Genomic DNA, 20,096 nt, shown 5'->3' with positions numbered 1-20,096 from the left:
CTACCCTGACACAAGCTGCGAGCAGTTTCCAGGGCTTTATACCACACACACACTTCTCCCTCCTCTCCTGCAAATGCCATGAGGGGATGCAGCAGCACTGCTGCAGCTGAGCCTGTGCAGCTGCACTGCAGGAAGGGAGGGCCCGTCTGGGCCTAACCCACCTCGGTGTTCATCTCTGCTCTGAGCCTTGGAGGCCCAACAAAACCTGCTCAAACTCATCCTTTCAGCACAGCAAAGAGATGGACACTGCACCCCACTGAGAGTGGCAAGAGTGAATTGCTATTTGGCTCACCTCAAGTAGTCTGCTTGGTTGCTTGTTGCAGAGCATGTGGAGGCAATGGAAGGATCTTTTCTTGTTCCTGCAGAAAAGCAGAATTTTGACACTCTTCGTCAGGAGATCGTTAAAAGGCCAAAGGATCCCCATTGGACATTCTTGAGAAAAATCCTGCAGACCTTTCTTTTCACAATAAATTATTTAGAAGAAGCAGTAACATTTATTAATGGGGCACACACAACCCTCTCCACAGTAGCCTGTCCTGGGGTTTAGAAAGAGGGAATGGCCACTTTATCCTACAGGTTGTGCATTCCCACAGTGTTAGCCCCAGCTATATAATTTGTCATATATAAAGCATGAGGTGTCATCTGCAGAGCCATTCAATTATTGCAGCAACAGATGCAGCTTCACAAAAGACAACAGCTTGAGAGAGACCAACATTGAGGTTCTAACAAGAAATGAAGAAGGAAGCTGAGTTCTTCTCACACCATGTTTTATCCCCAATTCCCTGCCAGTTCCAGGGCCCAAAGTTTGGAGGAGTGCCTGCACTCTTGTCAGCAGGAAAGCCAGTTCCATTCTATTTGGCTTACTGGCACTAAGGCTCCAATGACCTGCAGCCAAAACAGATTAACATGGCAGGATGGGGTTGGAAACAGCTCTGCACTTGTGAATTGCCCTTTGGCTCTTTCCAAAGGCATTTGGGAAGCATTGCACACATAACCTCAAAGCCCTCTTTCCAAAGAAATGTTGAAGAGCTACGATGATAATAAAAAGAGCTGCCATAAGGAAAAGTCAGCAGAAACAGGAAGGAACACTCAGGATCTTGGTAATCTCTGCTTTCCACTTGAGGTTTTGTGCCAAGCATCAAAGACCCACAGGATCCTTTATGTTCCTTGTGAGCTTCCATTGCCCTTATTTACACAAAGTAATCTTGTTCAAACTCAGCCATTCTTGCCAATCTTTAGGCCACCTGAGCTTTAATTTTTGAGGAAAGAGCTGTCATGTGATATTCCATTTGCTTTTGTTGATTTCAGTGTTCAAACTATTACATGGTATAGCAGAAGTATAAAAAGAAGTGTAAATATAGTAATAAAGCTGGACAGAAATACCAATAGTCAGAGCATGTTCAATACAACTTGCCTTTGCTGTGAGCATTTAATTTCCAAAAGTGCAGTTGCTCTCATGGCTCAGTCCACACAAAAGCTTCAGCCTGAGCCCCAATTTGAAACACAGAACAGATTTTTCCTTCACCATCTGGGCAGAATTTTGTTACTGCCTCCTGTTAAAAGCTGCTCATGTGTTTATGGATTCAAGCAGAAATCCTTCAAAGGCATCCCAAGGTTTGCAGGTGCCGTGTGCATGTCCAGAAGAAATGTGGGAAGACCATCTCAAAGCACCTGTCTCTACAAGCACACCAGCACTTGCAAGAGGCATCTGCATACTCTAAACCTGCCTCCACGCCAAACCCAACTTGGAATCTGCAAGGTCAACCTCCAAAAGAGACAAGCCACAGATTTAACAAAGCAACTGAACTCTGCCCTACTGCCTGTGTCCCTGTCATCAGAAATCAAGTGTTCTTTATGCCTTTATGTTTAGCTTTTCAACACTGTTTTCAGTCTGTACTACTTCCACAGCTTTTGAAGAAGGAAATTCTGCAGCTGGGATGGAGAGGAACTCACAGCCCCATTCAAATCCAGATCTCCAGGAAACCACACCCCAGGTTTTGAGCCTTTGGAGTTTCCATGAAAAGGCTGAGTTCAGTGAAAAACCATGCAATCACAGAGATTTGACTGTTTCAGTAAACTAGTCTGAAATCAATGTGTGACAGGTTTGTGCATTCAGCATGCAGTCTTGGAAATCTGCTGATGGAAAAAGCGGTGTCTCAGTCAACGGTCAGTTTACTAGAAATCAAATGGAAAGAAATAACCCATTCCCTGTGGTTTTATAATGCCTGGTTCTTCATTTTAATCAGCTTCTCCCAACAGCAAGCAATTTCACATTTCTTTGTCCTCAACTGGTTTTTGCACTACTTAGAGGGAGAATTTCTAAAACTTAATGTCATTTTAGACAAGGTTCCAGCAGCACAGGTTCTGGGCTTTGCTGTTGTTGTCTTTTAAAGCAAGAGATACAATCTAATCTAATGGCAGGAAAAAAAAAATTCTTGATTTTTCATGACCATACAGCAGGGGTAATGGTAGAGCAGTGATGTAGAGCAGTGCCTTTGTGTATCCAGAGCCAGCTTTCAAAGCTCCCTTGTCACAAGGTGCAAGAGCACAATTAACTATTTCCAAACACTGTCAAAGAAGGATGTTTCCATATAATGAACCACCAGAAGAGGAATATGAGAGAAGCACAGATGGCAGGAAGAAAAGCACTAAGCCTTGGCCTAGCAGAGATGAAGGTTTGGAATTAGGACACCAGACAGAAACTCCACTGTAGAGAGTGTGGGTAAGGAGAATCACTGCTTCCATGGCTTCTAGCCCAAGACGTGGGGACAGCTGTGACCACCCTGTGGATCCCCCAATCTTGGTCAGTATAAAGGTGGTACCCCCAGAGAGACTTGGGAACCCCCACCACCGAGAAGACCAAGGGTGAGGAAGGACCAGCTGGATGACAGAGGGCCCATGTGGGGATGATATCTTCCTACTGAATGTCTCTCTCTTCCCCTCACTCTGCCTCTCTTCTCTTATTTCTTTCTATCTCCCTACTTTGCATTTCCTGTTCAATAACATTTTTACTCTTGACTGTGGAAAGAGGTGCGCTTGCACCTTAATTGCACCTTAATAACCAAATCTTTACACCACAGTTATGAAAACAGGAGTCAGGGAAACCAGCACATTAATACCTTCATCGAAATCCAAGGGATGCAACTGCTTCAGTCTTCCCAATTCATTTTTCTTCCTGTTTGAATTGGGGATCTCCTCTGCACTCTGGCAGGTGCTGGGATGATGGAACTCTGAAATTTCTCTCGTTTTTGCACCACATGAGTGCAGGGGGAAATGGAGCCAAAACTTGGAAGCATGTCCAAAAAGCAAAGGGATGTGGAAGGCAGAAAGAAGGAAGAAAAGTGGCCACCAGCTGCTGCCTGGACATGACTGGGCCAGTGACCAATTGTCCTCTTCTTCCTCATCACAGGACTGGTAAATTCAGAAGCCAGAGGCCGTTTCTGCAACAATGACAACATAATTTGTTCATCAACCTAGGAGCAGGGTCAGCTTTTGCTCCCATTCTGAAAAGGCAGCATTTCTGAACTGGCCAAGGTTGAAAACACATCTTTCTTAACTAAAAAGAGCATTCAAACTAGCAAGTAAACTGCAGGTAAATACAGGCTCTATCTCATCCCTCCTTTCTCATCCTAGCACTTAGCAAGTCCTACTTCAAGTCTGGAGCTAAAATGCTTTGAGAGAAAGACATTCCCATTCAGGAGCTCCATCAAAACTTCCCGAAAAGGGAAGGTCCTGCACATTGACATCACAGCTTTTACACCACCAGCAAGTCTGCTAAAATTTACCATACAGTCCAGAAGGTTAAAAATGCACAAAATACCTGAGCAGGTCTTGCTGGAGCGTCTCTCTCAGAAGGTCCCAGAGATGTCACTTGACTGGTGTTGGTGGGGTTCTGAGATGGAGCTGATTTTCTGTATGGATGATCCAATAGTTCGTGTTAAAAAGCCTGAATATCAACTGTCATAGTTCTTTCCATGCAAGGAAAACAGACCTTGAGTGTCAGGACTCAAGGAAACAGCATGAAGCTGAATTGAGGGAGCTTAATCAGGATATCATGAAAACATTCATGGCCCAGAGGGTGCTCGAGCATTGCAACAGGCTCCCCAAGCCAGTGGTCACTGCAGAAAGAGCTCAAAAAGCGTTTGGACAACTCTTTGGGCACAGGGTGTGATTCTCGTGGTGTCTGTGCAGGACCAGGATCCTGGCAGGTCCCTGCTACCTCAGCATATTCTAAGAATCTAGGCTTCATTTCCAGGGCTTTTTTTTTCCCGTTCTCTGAACGACTGAATATTAACTTCAAATTCTGTCTGTCTGTGTCAGTGTAGCCAGGCCAATCAGTCTGAAGGGTTTGAAATAGATGTTCCTTCAGACTGAAGGAATTCTCCTTTGGATTCCACTTGGCTACCTATGGGCAGACATTTCAGAAAACAAATCTTCATTATGGTTGCTGCATGCACACTAGAGAAATATGATTGTTCCTGAATTGGGTGTGAGCACGCAATTAGAGCTGAACAATGTCTTTTTGCACAGAGCTGAATTATTCCCTTGCCGCATGAGTTTTAAGCCATATTAATGTTTCACCAATTGGAAACAACCAAGTATCTCCATTCATATCCAGCAAGACTTCCATTGAAAAAAACACATTTAGTGGTTTAGTCACAATATGTAAAGAGAGGGGGTCAGGAAGAGGTGGATGGCCCCTTCTTCCCTGAGAGCCAATTCCCTTTGCCCTGCCCCTTGCTACGGACCCTGTACCCACCCCCGCTTAAACCTTGTGCAGAGGACATGGCTCATATTTGTCTCTGGTTCCCCTTTGGGGCGCTCAAATAAACCTCACTGGAAGTGACCTTATAAAAGTCCTCTCTGCCTCTCTGCAGCTCCTACTATTTGAAGCAACTCAGCTGTACTGCAGAGTCACCAAGGCCTTGGTGTGCTTTCCTCGAGTGCAGGAATCTGTGCAGGGATTAAGGCCAATGCTTAGTATTCCAAGAGTGTTTACCAACTGGGCATTAGCAGTGACAAAGTGCCTGGTACTGGAGGAACATGCAGCAGAGGGGCTGCAGGCTTCCTCCTGAGAATTGCCTGCAGGGCAGTTCTATCTGGAAATGCCATATGGATGTGTCTCTTTGATGCATCTACAACTAAAATATCCAACAGGGATTTAAAAAAAAAAAAAAAAGTGTGGTTGTTTTCTTCTTTTGGGGCACTTTGAAAACAACTCTTCCTGTCTTATTTGTGCTGTCAACTGATATGCTCCTCCAGGAGGTCAGGCTAACCAAAATGTAGAGTTCTTATCAAACCCAAACTGTAGAAGGAGTAATAGATGTACTAACAGTCATAAAAACAACACCAGCATTAAACCAGCCACACAGCCAATCAATTTCTTGGAAGTATTTTGTCTTCAATGGCTGGTGACAAGTCAGAGTCTAAAGGGAATCTAGGAAGCCAAATGTTCTCATCAGTTTGGCCAGACTAGCACACACACCTTCACGGAGGCATTGGCTGGGTTGCAGCCTTCTGCTGCTTGCAAAACAATCCCTGCTTTTGTCTTCACTGCACAGGGAAGCTCAGGCAAAGCCCACCCACTCCCAGCTGCCCTCAAAGGCAAAAGGAATGCCCCAAAGTGCTGCGTGGCTGCCCCTGAGCACAACAGTGGCTTCTGTAGAGATCCACAATGTCTGTCTGACACCAAAGGCAGGAGGAACATGTGCTCCAGGCCATGCTGAGGCACACACACCATGCACTGGTCCATCAGACAGAGAACACTCAGGACGTACTCAGCAGCTTCAGGCACCTCCTCAGCAGCCTGACAGCCAGCCTGCTCCCACAGCTCCAGCCTGGCTCTGCAGGGAGCATTCTGGGGGACCTCCCTCCTTCTGAGACACAGCTCTGCCTTTCCCATTATCTTTGGGCCTGCAGTGCCATTCCTGCCTTCCTCAAACCTGCATTCTGGTAGTCTCTCACCTGACCGCTCCTTTCCCTCATGGCACAAAGGTCTCTCCAGCACTGTTTACCAAGGGCCAGCAGGGAGACAAAGCCACCCAGACTGACAGAGCCCAGAGAAACAGTGCCCATAAGGAGTGCAGAGCAGTCCAAAACAACACACAAGCTCTCTTTTCACACCCTTTGCCTTTTGACTGCCTCAGCTTCGTACCTCTTCTTGGTCACTTGCATGGTGGCAACTTCCTGCTTCATCTCAAGCAGCCTTTTCTCCTGCTCCTTCTCTACCTCTGCCAGGAAGTTTGCCCATGGTGCCAGCAGCTACTGTGCCTCCAAACGCTGCCCTTCCAGCTCCTGGTGAGGGGAGGAAGACACTTTCAATGTAGTCCCAGACAAGCTCCCCAAATAATCAGTGGAAGCTTCTTGCCTCACACCACCCCCCACCAGAAAAATGCACATCAGTAGTGACTCTGTGCCCTCCAGAAATGCTGTCCTAAGCAGAAATTCAGCAGGTGGGAGAAAAGGAGATGGCACCTTCCTTTCCTGCTCTGATGGCTCCCTCTTTCCTAGCCCCTCTCTTCTCTGGATTCCTACGTGCTCTCAGAGGCTCTGTTCTCCAGTGCTGACGTGGTCCTTCTCATTTCCTTTGCTTCCTGCATTCCCTTGCTGCAGGGATGGCAGCAATCAGGCTGTCAGAAGAGGCTTAAGAGAGGCTCTGCTGATTGCAGAAATGGATGCTGACCAAAGGGAAAAAGAAACAAAACAAACCAAATTAAAAGAGACAAAGGAAAAAGGAACCATTCTTTTCCAAACTGATTTCCTAACAGGGTCGAGCTGGATTCCTCCAGCACCCAGAAATACACAGACATGGGGCTGAGGGCACCAGCAGCACATCTGCCTTCATGTCCAGCATGCTGCTGTCACAGGCAAACACAGCCCAGAACTGCACTAGTCCATTCCTCATGGTGTCGTCACTTGCTGGGATTTTTGTCCTCCTATAACTGTGGGATTGCTGCTTGCTGTCCTAAGGATTTATTCCTTTCAGGAAAGTCAGCAGACTTATTTAAGCTCCTTTTTTCTACAGACATGGGCTCTTTGAGTGTCCAAGAGAGATATATGGCAAAAGGCACTCCTCAAGAGACTCCCAAGAGCTCTGAAAAATGTTGATCCCACGTGTTGATCTCAGGAAAGCTGGACATGCAGGTTTTCAGCAGCAAGCCAGGAGCAAGGACACAAGCAGCAGGGTGCAGATGTGCTCAGCTCTGGCTTGCAGGAAGAGCAGTGTCTGCCTCAGCACACCCCACTCCCTCCTGTGCTGGCTGGCATCTTCCTTCACAGCAGGCACAGCCAAGGAAGTGGCCCGGTCACCAGCTCCTTGTCTGCCACCAAACCTGGCAGCAAAGCCACAGCCATTCTCAGCTACTTGATGGGGCCAGGCAGCACATGGGGCTGGCACAAATCCTGCACAGCTGTGCCTGTTTGGCTGGCAGAAACCTCCAAGGGTGGGCCAGGAGGGACAAGCTGGCTGCCCTCGGATGCTCAGAGTGAGCTCCACCCCAGCCCCCACCTTCCCACAGACCAATCTAAAACCGCTTGGCAGGGACTGCTTTCATTGTGTTCCTCAAGCCCCCGTCCCCAGCATTGCAATACTTCAGTTCCTTTGCTACCAGGCAAACCTGAATACAGCACCTGAGAGCAAAAGAGGGACACAGAAATGACCAGAAGGGGGGAGCTCTCCTCTGAGGAAGGGCTGAGAGACTTGTGCTTGTTTAGCCTGGAGAAGAGCAAGCCCCAAGGAGACTTTTCAATAGTTGTAGGGGCTCCTAAGAAAGCTGGGGAGATATCTTTTAGCAGGGCCAATTGCAAGAGGACAAGGGGGAATGGCTTTAAGCTAAAAGACACTCAATTCAGATTGGCTCTGAGGAAGAAACTGTTTGTGAGGAGAGTGCTGGAACACTGGCACAGGCTGCCCAGAGAGCTGGGAGGAGCCCCAAGCCCAGCAACATTCAAGCTCCGGTTGGATGGGACTCTGAGCAACCTGATCTACTTGAAGATGTCCTTGCCAGTGGCTGGAGTTCTGGGCTAGATGACCTTCACTGGGCCCTTCTAACCTCAGCAATCAAGAGCCTACTTGGCTTTCATTTGAAAAGCACCCAAAGCAGAGATTACTCTGTGGGGGGCCCATCTGATTCCCTGGAGTTTGGCCGAGGAGCAAACCCTGGCAGGGAACAGCTGTTTGGCCTGCAGCCGCTTTGCCTTGTACCTGCAGAAGTTCCTTGGCAGAGCCTCGCCTGTCCACATCCATCTGCAGGCAGCAGCCCAGAAATTCACACAAGCCAGGGGGTAGCTTGAGCTGGTGCAGATTTGGAACCCCTTGCTTGCCTATCAGGTAGCTGGCCTGAAGCAAAAGGAAACATGAGACTCTATGTGATTCTTCCATATCCTTCAGGGCTCACCTAGACCCCATCTTTGAAGCTCCAGTCTGCAGTGGCAATTTCTTGCCTACCAGATACTTAGAGATGAGCCTTCTCTCCCAAAGGAAAAAAGGTTCCAGTGCAGCCCCAGCTATTCCAAGCTGCACCAGGTCTTGCCTTGACAGCTGATGTGAGCCCCAGGGACCTTTTGAGAAGTGGCCCTTGCTGGAAGCACTCCAAGCTGTGGGAATGGGATTTTCTCTAATGGACTCGGAGCAGAAGGACACGGCTATCTGAGCACATTTGCACCTTACCTTGTCACTGGTCTCCTGCATATAAGGAGCCTCTCCTGTGGCCATTTCTATTCCCACAATGCCAAGGGACCAGGTGTCCACTTTGGGGCCGTAAGGCTCTCTTCTCACCACCTCGGGTGCCATCCAGTAAGTGGTCCCGACCATCGACCTCCGTTTCCTGTGCTCAGGGCTGAGCACAGCACAGAGGCCAAAATCAGCTGAGGAGGAAAACAAACACTGCTTCAAGTAGGAAACCAAGGAAAAGGGTTCCTCACTCTCAGTCCCAGAATGCAGTGCTGAATCAATCTGGAAAAGCAGCTGGGCTCTCCTTCCTCAGGGCTGCAGCCAAGGACATGGGCAATTGTGCAGGTGACAACCCGCCCATGACTCCTACAAAACCTTGGCTTTTCCTCATTGCCCTGAACGTTTACACTGTAACTCTCTCCCTTTGGAAGGAACACCCACAAACCAAAGTTACTCTGGATACCTGGTTGCTCTCTAGACCACTCGGCACCTTCCAGCTGTGGCCTGGGCTTGCACAGCGCTCCCTGCACTCTCAGCAGCCACTGCTGGCACCCGGCACCTCTCCAAAGCAGCCCCACACCGCCTCCCGCAGCGCTGCGCCTGAGCAGGAATACCCACCCAGCTTGACGGAGCCATCCCGGCCCAGAAGGATGTTGTCGCTTTTGATGTCTCTGTGGATCACCTGCTTGGCATGAAGGAAAGCCAGGCCTTGCAGGCACTGCCAGGGGAAAAAGAAACAGGAGGCCAAAAGTTAGCCTGATCTGATTTCATCACATGCAAAAGGAGGCTGCTCCTGAAGATTCACAGATCTCCAAGGAGCAGTGAGTGCTGGCAGGAGGAAGAGCTTGCTGCTGCAGCACTAGGAGAGCAGGATCTTTCCAAGGGAAGGCATATTTGCTTTGGAGGGGGAAACATCAGTCAGTCGTTGCTCGAGACTGTCCCCTGCAAAGCCAGTCAGAATGAGCGCTGCTGCAGCGGATGCGCTCTCCCCGTCCGGACGACAAACAATGGTTTGCCAAAAGAGGAAAACGTCCCTGCCTTGGATACCAAGGAGATCACTGTCGGGCGGGAGACTGGAGGACAAGGGTTCTACGGCTGCCTCGACAGCAGACTTGGAAGTAGCTCCTTTGTCAGTTTTCAGCAGCAAGCACCATGCTGGGTGCCATGCCATCCTTTGGAGTGGAGACCTGTGGCAGATGAGTCTCTCTTTGGCTTGGCCTCTGGTTTAAAACTCTCACAGCAGCACCTTTGCACTTACAGGCAAAGAAGGCAGTGCACAAAGGCTCTGGGCAAAGGCTTGGGGAGGCAAAGTGCAGAACAGAAAATAAAAAGGAAAAAGAGACAGAGAGTTCAATGATGGTGGATAAGAGTGAAGAACAGAGTACAGGAAGGGCAGGGACACTGGCAGGCAGTTCAGTCCAGATGCTCTTTCTTCTCTGAAGCAGAAGAGCAACACAGAAAGAAAGCTCTGAACATGGAATCACTCACTTTGCAGTGCTTTCAAAGGACTAGCCTTGTCCAAGCCTTCGCAAGCACAAGCAGGACCCCTTACCTCCCGACACACTGTTGCTATGTGTCCTACAGCCATCCTTCTCACGGTGACCACATCAGCTAAGGAGCCTCCATCCATATATTCCAACACCAGCAGGACAGCCTCATCCACAAGGTAGCTGCAAGAGGAAAGCAACAGCGTGGAGCTGAACGTGCACAGCTAAATTGCTGTGGGGAAGAAAAGACTACAGCTGAGTTTTGTTTCCAGGTCACTGGTAAATGAAGATGGAATCAAATGAAGACACACTCCACCTAGGCTAGCCAGTGCCTGCCATCTGTGCCACCTAAAGGAGGAAGGCACATCCATGGAAAAGGAGACGGCTTAGGTGGCAAGCAGTGGGAAAAAGGAGGTTTAGTGAGGAAAAAGATAAATCTGGAAGTGGGCACATCCCAGCAGCTGCTTCATCATCTTCAGACACAAATTGCACCATTCCCTCCAGCAGCAAGAAGACACAGTTTTCACAACTTTTACTAAAGGCAAATGGGTGTGCAGCACTGCCAACACCCTTTGGAAAACCTTGCAGAAAGGACAGTCACAAACAGGAAAACAATTTCAGACCTGGCAAATTATGTGTCTCCTAGCCTAGTCTTTTGGCATGCAAGGCTATGGAAAATAGTGGGAACAGCACAAGGGAAATAATCTCTGGCATGTTTTCTCCTCCAACACTTGGAAAAAATCATGCCCCAAACCAGCAAAACCACATGCAGCAAGTGAACATACAGGCTGCTGGCTTAGTAAGAGAGCCAGGTTTCTGAGATCAATCTTCAAGCTGTTTATGTCAGGAAGCATTCATGGGGACAGAATGTAAACTCCTCCCATGCCTGGTGCAGGAGTGGATTGATGTTCATTGAAAGATCCATTTTCTGCCAGTGGCTAAAGAGCTTTTAAATCTTTGCCTTGCAAGTATGGAAATGAACATTCCCAGAAAATCACCAGAACTACTTACCTTTCTAAGTAGCTGACAATATTGACGTTCTTATTTTCTCTCATGAGCAGGATTTCTTTTAATATTCCCTCACAGCCCTGGTGCTGGAGATAAAGTTCCTTTACAGCCACCTACAATGACATCAAAAGCTCTTAGGGACAGACATGACCAGAGCCTCTTTCTCTGGCACTCATGGGCCTGGATGCCTTGTCACCTTGGAAAAAAGGGACTCTAAACCATCAACCACAAAGCGCTAACACCACCCTCTGCACCCGCAGGCTTCTCAAACAGACTTTGTTTAGCACTACTATTATCATTTACACACGCTTTGGAAGCCAAAAGTAATTTTGCTCCTGTGAAGAGACGGCTGCCAATTCAATTGTGTGCCAGAGTAAACACATAAAACATGATGGGGAAAATGCTGTCAAAAAAGAACTGCAAAGTGACTCAAGGTAAAGTTACAATCCCAGCACATCCTCACTTCTTCAGTTTGGCTTTTGCAACTTTGAAGAACAATCTTTAGACTTGAAATTATTGAATGGGTTTAAAAATGAATACCTCTTTCTGTGGTACACTATGGATGTGCCCCAAGTTCTAAGCACAGGGCTTGGGGCTTTTGGACGCCTCCGAGACCTCCCTCCAAGTGCAGTTCCTGAGCACAGCTCTGCAGCTGGATAAGAAACTACCTTCTCTAATTCCTTACTATCAAGGAAGATGGAATGTATTTCCTGAGAGTCAAAAAGGAGAATTCAGGACTTGGAACTTCTAGCCCCAAAGAGCAGCAAGACTCTCCAAGACACCACCATGCCTGTTCAGAACAGAGAGCATCTCTCTAGTGGAACACAGGATCAACACAAGGTTGTATTATTTAAGGCTCTTCATCAACTTCTTCTCATTCATCTGTGCATGTGTCCCTCTGTGTGTGTAGGTGTGTGTGTATGTGAACTAGGTTCCCTAGGACTGAAAGGCAAAACTGTGCTTCAGACAAGATCTCTCTTTCTGAAGGGCTTGCATTGTATTTTCCAACTGAATCACGTGATAGAAAACAAAATATCTGTGTCTGATCCTGGGCTTAAGAGGAATTGGGCTGGAATGATGGCTCTTGCCATCAGCTAATCTATGCATATTTATCCAGTAAGTCCAAGCTAGCGTGTCCTCTGAAAGAGACCACGGCCATCCTTGCATTCATTCAGGTAGGTAGGAAGGACAAAGTCTGTCCCAAATGCATTTTGCAGCCTGCCTCTAGACAGACTGCTTCTGCAGAACAGCCTCTGCAGCACAGACAGGCGGCCCAAAGCTCTGGCCACAGATCACATCACAGGGAAAGCACTCAAGAGCTGCAAGATCTGCACGGGCACTCACCGCTTGTCCTGTGGCAGTGTCGAAGGCCTTATAAACAGCTCCAAAGCCCCTAGAATCAGAACAGTGGCAAGAACAGAGAAGTTGTTCAGTGCTGAGGAGCAAAAGGCAGCCCAGGCAGGACCTCTGTGCTGCCTGCAGTGGCTCTAAAACACTGGGCTTTGTCTACTCTTCAGCCAAGGGCACAGCAGCCCAGCAGCCCTCTGCCATGCAGAGTGTCCAAGAGAAAAGCTGGCTCCCACAGGAAGAAAAAGGGCTGCTAGAAATCTCCAATGTACACAGTAGGTTATGCATGTGGGGGGGTTTTCTTTGCCTTTTTCTTCTTGTGTATGTGCCTGTGACGTGCCTTTCCAGGCAATGAAACACACAGTGCTGCTGGTCCTTCTCACTGCTCTCTTTTCATCCTACCTGCCAAACTCAGGCAATGCCACACAGCCTTTCTTATTTTCCTGACCACTGAATATTGTTTCCAGAAAAATACTACTAAGAAATGCTACTGAGAGCTGTTATCTGACAGCTGTCTGGTGGGAAACAACACACAAAACCTGCTCTCTCAGGTTTTCCTTCCTTCATGAGTGTGGCCATATTACTTTGAATCATACAAAACCATGTCTCCTGGGAAAATAGGCAAACTGGTGCCACATCTTGGAGGGACAGGAGGGCTTCCAGGTCCTGCTCCTTGAGGCAGCCAAGACATTGTCAGCATCCACTTATCTTTGATGATGCCTTGTACTGCCTCAGTAGTGAGACAGGGACAATCTGGAGCCAGGCTCTCAAGATGCTTGCAGCTTGCCTGACTTCCCACGTGCCATTGCACCACCAAAATTCCTGGCCTGTGGTTCTGTAGAAATAAGTGTGACTGCACTCACCCACTGCCAAGATGTTCCCATCCAGTGTACTTCTTTTCTGGATCTTCCACACTCACCACACACCCTGAAAGAAACAAAATGCAAGAAGCAAAGTTCAAAACAGAGAGATTGAGCTTGCAGGAGATCTGAAACCCAGCTCCACTCTCTGGGGCTCTGAGCAATTTGTGGTCTTTTGGCTAACGATAACATCAACAAGAACAACAACAACAGCAGCCCCAGCAAAACAGGCAGCTCTGCACAGAGTCTGATTCTCCCACACTCCTTTGCAGGGTTGCCTTGAAGGGAAACTAAGCCCATGGAAAAACCATCAGAGCAGACAGAAATCAGAAGACAAACTGGCACCAAGGCAAGCGGCTGTCATCTACAAATGGGGAGGAGGGCTGAAAAATCAGGAGCCTTCATTTTCTTGGGAAGAAACACTCTCTTGTGAGATTCAGCACAAGATTACATACTTCCAAAGATTCAATGCACCCTGGGATCTGGGATGAATTTTTATCAACATCTGCTTTTTGCAGAGCAGAAAGAATATTGCAAAGTGAATTCCAGGAGAGGAGGGGATGTTCCCTTCCTCTCAGCAGTTTGCCTAAAGAATGCCTTGACATTTTCAGAGAACAGCAGCTCATGCTACATCCAAGAACAATGACTCTAAGAATTAGAACCCTTTTATTTAGGAGCAGGCTAAGTTCTGAAGACCACTTTGCCTGTTCCTCATTCAGTGAAGAACTACAAGTGCTGGTCTTCAGCCTGGGCTGCAGCAGCCACTGGCACTGGACTCAGCCCCTTGAAGAGCACCCACGTGCCCCATCTTCCCAAAGGGCACAGCCCAGACGGGTCACAAGGACAGCGCCGCTCCTCAGGCGCTGCCGTGACACAGACACCTGCACAAAGGAGATGCTGATCCTCTCACCAGCCCAGGCAAAGCTGCAGCAATGGGGCGCCAGCTGCAACCCCACAGCTGAGGAAGGCTCCAGCCCCTGCAGGCACAGCAGCTGTCAGTGACAGGGCAGGTATGACAAAAAGCTTGGCAAAGCCCACGAACGGCCACTGACAGCCACTGTCAAGAAGCCAGAGGCACACCCAGCTCTGTTACAAGCTGTTGACCCCACTCAAGGCAGAACATGGTTGTCTTTCTCTTCAGACCCACAGAGGAGTCAATCAATCCACCTTTTGTCCCAACAGCTGATGGCAGACACTGAGTAAACTGGGCTCTGCTCTGTGCCTGACCCGTCAGTCCCTGACAGCACTGCACTGGCAGCCCTTACTAGTTGTAAGAAGCAACTCAGCTGTACTGCAGAGTCACCAAGGGCTTGGTGTGCTTTCCTAGAGTGCAGGAATCTGTGCAGGGATTGAGGCCAACGCTTAGTATTCCAAGAGTGTTTATCAGCTGGGCATTAGCAGTGACAAAGTGCCTGGTACTGCAGGAACATGCAGCAGAGGGGCTGCAGGCTTCCTCCTGAGAATTGCCTGCAGGGCAGTTCTATCTGGAAATGCCACATGGATGTGTCTCTTTGATGCATCTTCCTAGGCATACAACTAAAATATCCAACAGGGATTGTAAAAAAACGTCCTTCTTCTTTTGGGGCACAATGAAAACAACACTTCCTATCTGATACCTCGGGATTGTTCTAAGAATGTAACATTTTAACTTTTAAGGCACATTGAAAAGACCTCTTCTCTCTCTGTGCTGTCACCTCATGTTATCTTCCAGGAGGTCAGGCTAACCAAAATGTAGAATTCTTATCAAACCCAAACTGTAGAAGGAACAGTAGAAATACTAACAGTCATAAAAACAACACCAGCATTAAACCAGCCCCACAGACAATCAAGTTCTGGGAAGTATTTTGTCTCCAATGGCTGGTGACAGGTCAGGAGTCTAAAGGGAATCTAGGAAGCCAAATGTTCTCATCAGTTTGGCCAGACTAGCACACACACCTTCACGGAGTCATTGGCTGGGTTGCAGCCTTCTGCTGCTTGCAAAACAATCCCTGCTTTTGTCTTGACTGCACAGGGAAGCTCAGGCAAAGCCCACCCACTCCCAGCTGCCCTCAAAGGCAAAAGGAATGCCCCAAAGTGCTGCCTGGCTGCCCCCAAGCACAACACTTGCTTCTGTAGGGAGTCCAAAATGTCTGTCTGACACCAAAGGCAGGAGGAACATGTGCTCCAGGCCATGCTGAGGCACACACACCATAAAACACTGCTCAGTCACACAAGAAATCCCCAGGACGTACTCAGCAGCTTCAGGAACTGCTTCTCTCTCTCCTGGCTTGAGTGGGCCGAGCTGCTCATGCTCTGGTTTTCAGGCTGTGGAGAGGAGGCTTCTTGGCAGGATGCTGCTGCACCAGCAGCTTCGATGGCAGATCCTGCGTCCACCTGGGAGAAGAAATTTGTTTGTGTCAGAAAGGTGCTTGGCAGAGATGTCCCAGACAGAGCATTTCAAAGGCAAGCCCTTAGGAACAGCACTGGTGTTAGGCTGCAGGCTGAGCTGTCAACTCTTCCTCCTCAAGTCAAACCCACACAAGCAGTCAGAGACTACAGCTTGTCACAGCCAGCCGTAGAGGAGAGCGTGAAAGGAAAAGAGCAACTTTACACTTCAGCCCGTTCTGAGGACTGCAGTCACCATGGACAGGGACAACTTGCTCAGAATCTGCGTGGGTCACCATGCTCACCTGAACAAACCCCTCAAAAAACAAAGGGAGCACTAAGAGGCCAGCAGAAATACATTCACAGGATTGCTGGCCCACTGGCCAAAGCACTTGCCCTGCTGCCCGGGGCAGCAGCTGAGGTTCAGCAGCCCAGGAAGTGTCCTTCTGTCCAGCTGCCATGGAGCCCACAGAGCACAGCGGTCAGAGACATTGCCCCCATCCACTGCTGCTCTGCAGGGGAAAGGCAGCAAGGGCAGAGACCACTTGTTGCAGGACTGCAGTGCCTCCTGTTCTTTCACTCACCTGCTTTTCTTCAGCCAGCCTGCACTGCAGCAGGACCTTGTGCATCCTTTCCATTTCCTCTTGGTGCCTCTTCTCCATTGCCATCATCTTCCTCTCAGCTTCCTGCAGCTCAGCCTGCAGCATGACCTTGATATTCCATCAAGAGAAATCTTACTGGCACCTGCCATCACACTCAGGTTTCCTCTTTTCCAGTCTCTAAAGCACTTCTATTCAGCCACTTCTTTCTGCTTCTCTACCCAGCTCTCACCCTTCCATCCCAGCTCTTCTTCCTGCTGCTCAGCACTGGAGCCTGCCAGGCTCTGTGCTTCCAGTGCCTGCAGTAGTCCTTGCCTCCCCTTCCTCAGATCTCCAGTTCCTGCCCCCATCACTGCCCTTCCCTCTGCTGCCTGCCTACTCAGGCTCACCTGCCCGTTCTGCCACTGCTCATTCAGCTTCTGCCTCAGCTGCTCACTTTGCTTCAGCTCTCTCTGCAGCTGGTACACCTTGTGGATGACAGCAATCTTCTGACGCTGCTCTTCCTGCAGCATCTGCACACAAAGGAAGAGAAGATGGCTTTAAACTTCCCACACTCCACTTGTGTGGCAACCAAGACTGATGTGCTCTCGCTTTCCAAAAGCATTTTGTTCTCATGCTCGTATTTCTAAGGGGCCAGCTAAGAGACAATGCCACCCAGACAGACAGTGCCCAGGGAAGCAGTGCCCATAGGGAGCACAGAGGAGTCCAAAACAGCACACAAACTCTCTTTCCACACTCTGTGCCTCTTGACTGCCTCTGCTTGGTAGCTTTTCTTCTTCAGCTTGCATGATGCCAATTTCCCCCTTCATCTCAAGCAGCCTTTTCTCCTGCTCCCTCTGTACCTCCACCAGGAAGTTTGCCCATTCCTCCAGCTGCTTCCGTGCCTCCACATGCTGCTCTTCCAGTTGTCTCTCCTGATGAGGGGAAGAGACAATTCCTGATGAAGTCCAAGCAATGCTCCCCACAGAGAGAAATGGAAGCTCCATCCCTCCAACAACCCCCCCAACTGGAAAGTGCACATGAGTCGTGACTTTGTGCCCTCCAGCAATGCTGTTCTAACCCAAAATGTAGAGGGAGTGTCAGCAGGTGGAAGGAAGGAGATGCCACCTTCCTTCCCTGCTCTCATGGCTGCCTGTTTTATGGCCCCTCTCTCCTCAGCATTTCTGCCTGTTCTCAGAGGCTCTGTGCTCACATTCCCCCTGCCCTTTGATCAAGGAAGAGGTGCACATGGACTGCAGGATGAGGATGAGGCCAGCGCCTCCATGATCCAGTCACAAGGCAGGCCACCAGCTGAAATACCAGCAACACGGGGCCTCTTGCATATGATTCAGGCCCAAAGACATCTGTCCACCATGGGAGGACAGAAAGCAAGGAACCCGGTTGCTGGGACTGCAGTTGGCAGCAAGGTCAGCAGCCGCCTGCTGCATGGCACAAGGCTGTGGGGAAGATCCTGCCCCTTCGCTGCCATGCTTTGGGTGGCGACCACCCAGCCTCCTGGGGAACTTGGCTGATGCCCATCCTCAACCTGTGCATGCATATACTGTCCCAGCATTGTCCTCTGGCTCTTCACAGGCCTTCAAGTATGAGCCCTTGAAGGCCCCTGCTGCCTGGCCCAGCAACGTCTGGCCTACAGCAGATGCTTGCGGCCATGTCACATACTCAGGCTGCTCTTCTGCTGAGCCAGCCCACCAAACCTGCCTGAAATCTTCAGGGGCCTCTTGTTTCTTACCAGTTCTCTCATGAGATTCCTTTTTTCCTCTTCCTGGGCAGATTGCCAGAGTCTCAGAGCCTTGCAGCACTGTTCTTGTGCCCAGCGGAGCTGTTCAGCCATGTCTTCACATTGCTGCTGGCTGAGAGCTCTTACAGCCAGCAGCTCACGACGAAGGCCCCTCACATCCTCTGCAAACATGACACACGGCAGCAGTCAGACACTCCACAAGCAGAGCAATCTGCTGGCCTTAAGCCCTTCCAGTTTCAGGCAAGGAGGGACCTGCCCTCAGCTGCTTCACTGCTCAGAAGCCCTGGGCACAGAGCTGCCTTCGCAGCCACTGCACTGGGCAGGGCCACCAGCAGAAACAAAGCGCACCAGGCTCTCACCCAGTATCGCCTCCTTGGCCTGCCTGGCCCTGCACACTTGGGCTTCCACACGGCTCCTGGCCATCTCCAGCTCCCATATGTGCTGCTCAGCCTCCAGCAGGCTGCTTTGCAGGCTCTCCTTCTCTGACCTACAAGGCGTGAAGATGAAGAGCAATTGCTCCTGGCACACAGGGGCAGCTTCTCCAGTAAGATGTGCCTTAAGATCCCTACACCTTAGTATGCAAAATGGCTTGCATGGAAACTCAGATACAGCAGGACTATTTTGCCACTTTACATAGCAAATCAGGCCCCTCCAGGTGACTGGGCAGCCTTTCCTCATGACCTAGCCCAGCTCAGTTTGGTCTCAGCAACCAAAGCTGAAATTGCTGTTGCCTGACCTATCACACACGGGTGTGCCCACCAAGTATCTGCAAAGGGACAAAAGCCCAGCCTTTGCTCACAGCCCTGAGCTCATCAGCACTTCCAAGTCACTCTGCAGGTGCAGGACAGAACAGGGCTCTCCTGGCTGACTCCTCAATGCTCATGCCATTCATAGTGGACGTATAGGTACTTTGTTGGCCAGGCACTCTCTAAGTAAAAGGGACTAAGGAATTCACCAAACCATATAGCAAAACCTCTGGCTTCTAGCAGCATGAGTAGGAAACCAGAAGTAGGTTTCTATCTGCACAACAACTCTCTAGGAGGAGGGACAGATATCCGGCCAATTAAATTACTGGAATTGGATGAACAAGACCAATTGCTACCTTTATTTTTGGCTAACTAAGCCAGCAGTGCCCAAATATCTGGGCACTCTTTAAAAAGGAAGAACAATCAGCCAAAAAGATCCTTGACAGGTTACAGAGGTGACTGGACAAGTGGGCAAGAATCAGTGCGCAGCAAGAATCCCCAGACACTGTCAAGAAGTCACAAGACCTTTCCCTTCTGCTGCTGCTGCTGTTTGTAAGCAGTTCTAGGTTCTGCACCATCCATCACAAGAGTCAGCTCTGCAGGCTCTCAAGATTTTCAGCATGACCCTCCAGCTTCACCTGAAGCGTCAGCGCCCTACTCACAACACATCTAAGAGCCTTGAATTCCAAAAACCCCATGTCAAACAACTTGGCAAGCAAAGATTGATGGTCAGATACACTGAAGGAGAAAGCAAAACCAGAGGGAAACTTCTGGATTCAGCAAACATCTGCACAGTGTTCCTGGTCCTCAACTGAGTGCCAAGTTGGCTTGCTTTGCACTTGTCACAGGAATGTGCAAGGGGTCCCAAGCAGGCACCCAAAAAAAGCTTTGAGAGTTGAGCTGGCAGAAAAGTAATATTCACATCACAGTATCCTTCCCTTTTTGCTCGTATCTCTTTGCTTCTCTGCCCAAGAAACATCTGGAGAGCACACAGCAGGCAGTAAATCCTGGCATAATGCTCACCACCTTTGTAACTACAGACCTTCAGTAATGTCCCACCCAGGGTCTCCTCCCTGCCTTTACCTGGCCTCTGCCAGCTGCTCTGAAAGGCCTCGCAGGTCCCGCTCCGTGGCTGCCAGTCGGGCTTCCAGGGCAGCGTTCTCCTGTGCCAGCACCGCCTTCTCTCTGCACACCTGGGACAGGGTGTGCCCTTGGCGGGAGAACTCCTGCAGCAGCTTCTCCAGACCCCTGTGGGCTGGCCGCTGCCAGCGGAAAA

The 20,096-nt window shown here is 49.4% G+C and overlaps 2 protein-coding genes across 5 annotated transcripts in view; both read right to left on the bottom strand.

Annotated features, from left to right (window-relative positions):
• LOC135299814 (zinc finger protein 271-like) overlaps window positions 1-20,096 on the bottom strand; it is a 593,489-nt gene that overhangs the window by 389,481 nt on the left and 183,912 nt on the right. The gene's annotated exons all lie outside the window — the stretch shown is intronic.
• Window positions 293-19,116, bottom strand: LOC135298370 (serine/threonine-protein kinase PAK 3-like). 4 transcript variants are annotated; one of them, XM_064415931.1, is made up of 18 exons: window positions 18,434-19,116; window positions 18,066-18,235; window positions 17,179-17,250; window positions 16,726-16,848; window positions 16,322-16,447; window positions 15,605-15,746; window positions 13,377-13,440; window positions 12,511-12,559; window positions 11,170-11,279; window positions 10,224-10,341; window positions 9,290-9,389; window positions 8,669-8,865; window positions 8,204-8,338; window positions 6,475-6,677; window positions 6,155-6,294; window positions 3,821-3,911; window positions 3,120-3,440; window positions 293-359 (listed from the first exon to the last, which is right to left on the bottom strand). In XM_064415931.1, the coding sequence occupies exons 1-14, from the start codon at window positions 18,750-18,752 to the stop codon at window positions 6,633-6,635; spliced, it is 1,770 nt and encodes a 589-aa protein (XP_064272001.1). In that variant the 5' UTR covers window positions 18,753-19,116; the 3' UTR covers window positions 293-359; window positions 3,120-3,440; window positions 3,821-3,911; window positions 6,155-6,294; window positions 6,475-6,632. The 4 variants fall into 4 exon arrangements, with proteins under 4 accessions (XP_064272001.1, XP_064272002.1, XP_064272003.1 ...); XM_064415932.1 differs by lacking the exon at window positions 3,120-3,440; XM_064415933.1 differs by lacking the exon at window positions 8,204-8,338.

Source organism: Passer domesticus, chromosome 4, assembly GCF_036417665.1.
Source record: "Passer domesticus isolate bPasDom1 chromosome 4, bPasDom1.hap1, whole genome shotgun sequence".
NCBI lineage: Eukaryota > Metazoa > Chordata > Aves > Passeriformes > Passeridae > Passer > Passer domesticus.
Note: the sequence above shows the minus strand (reverse complement) of the source record. Positions and strands in the feature narration are given on the sequence as shown.

What these genes read in the sequence shown, in the direction of transcription:
- LOC135298370 (XM_064415931.1), bottom strand. Translation starts at nt 18,752, where the DNA reads ATGAGGAAAGGCTGCCCAGTCACCTGGAGGGGCCTGATTTGCTATGTA. An exon ending in GGCCAAGGAGGCGATACTGG is followed by an intron (nt 18,236 to 18,433) that starts GTGAGAGCCTGG and finishes TCATGTTTGCAG; the next exon opens with AGGATGTGAGGGGCCTTCGT. An exon ending in GGATGGCTCCGTCAAGCTGG is followed by an intron (nt 8,866 to 9,289) that starts GTGGGTATTCCT and finishes TTTCCTCCTCAG; the next exon opens with CTGATTTTGGCCTCTGTGCT.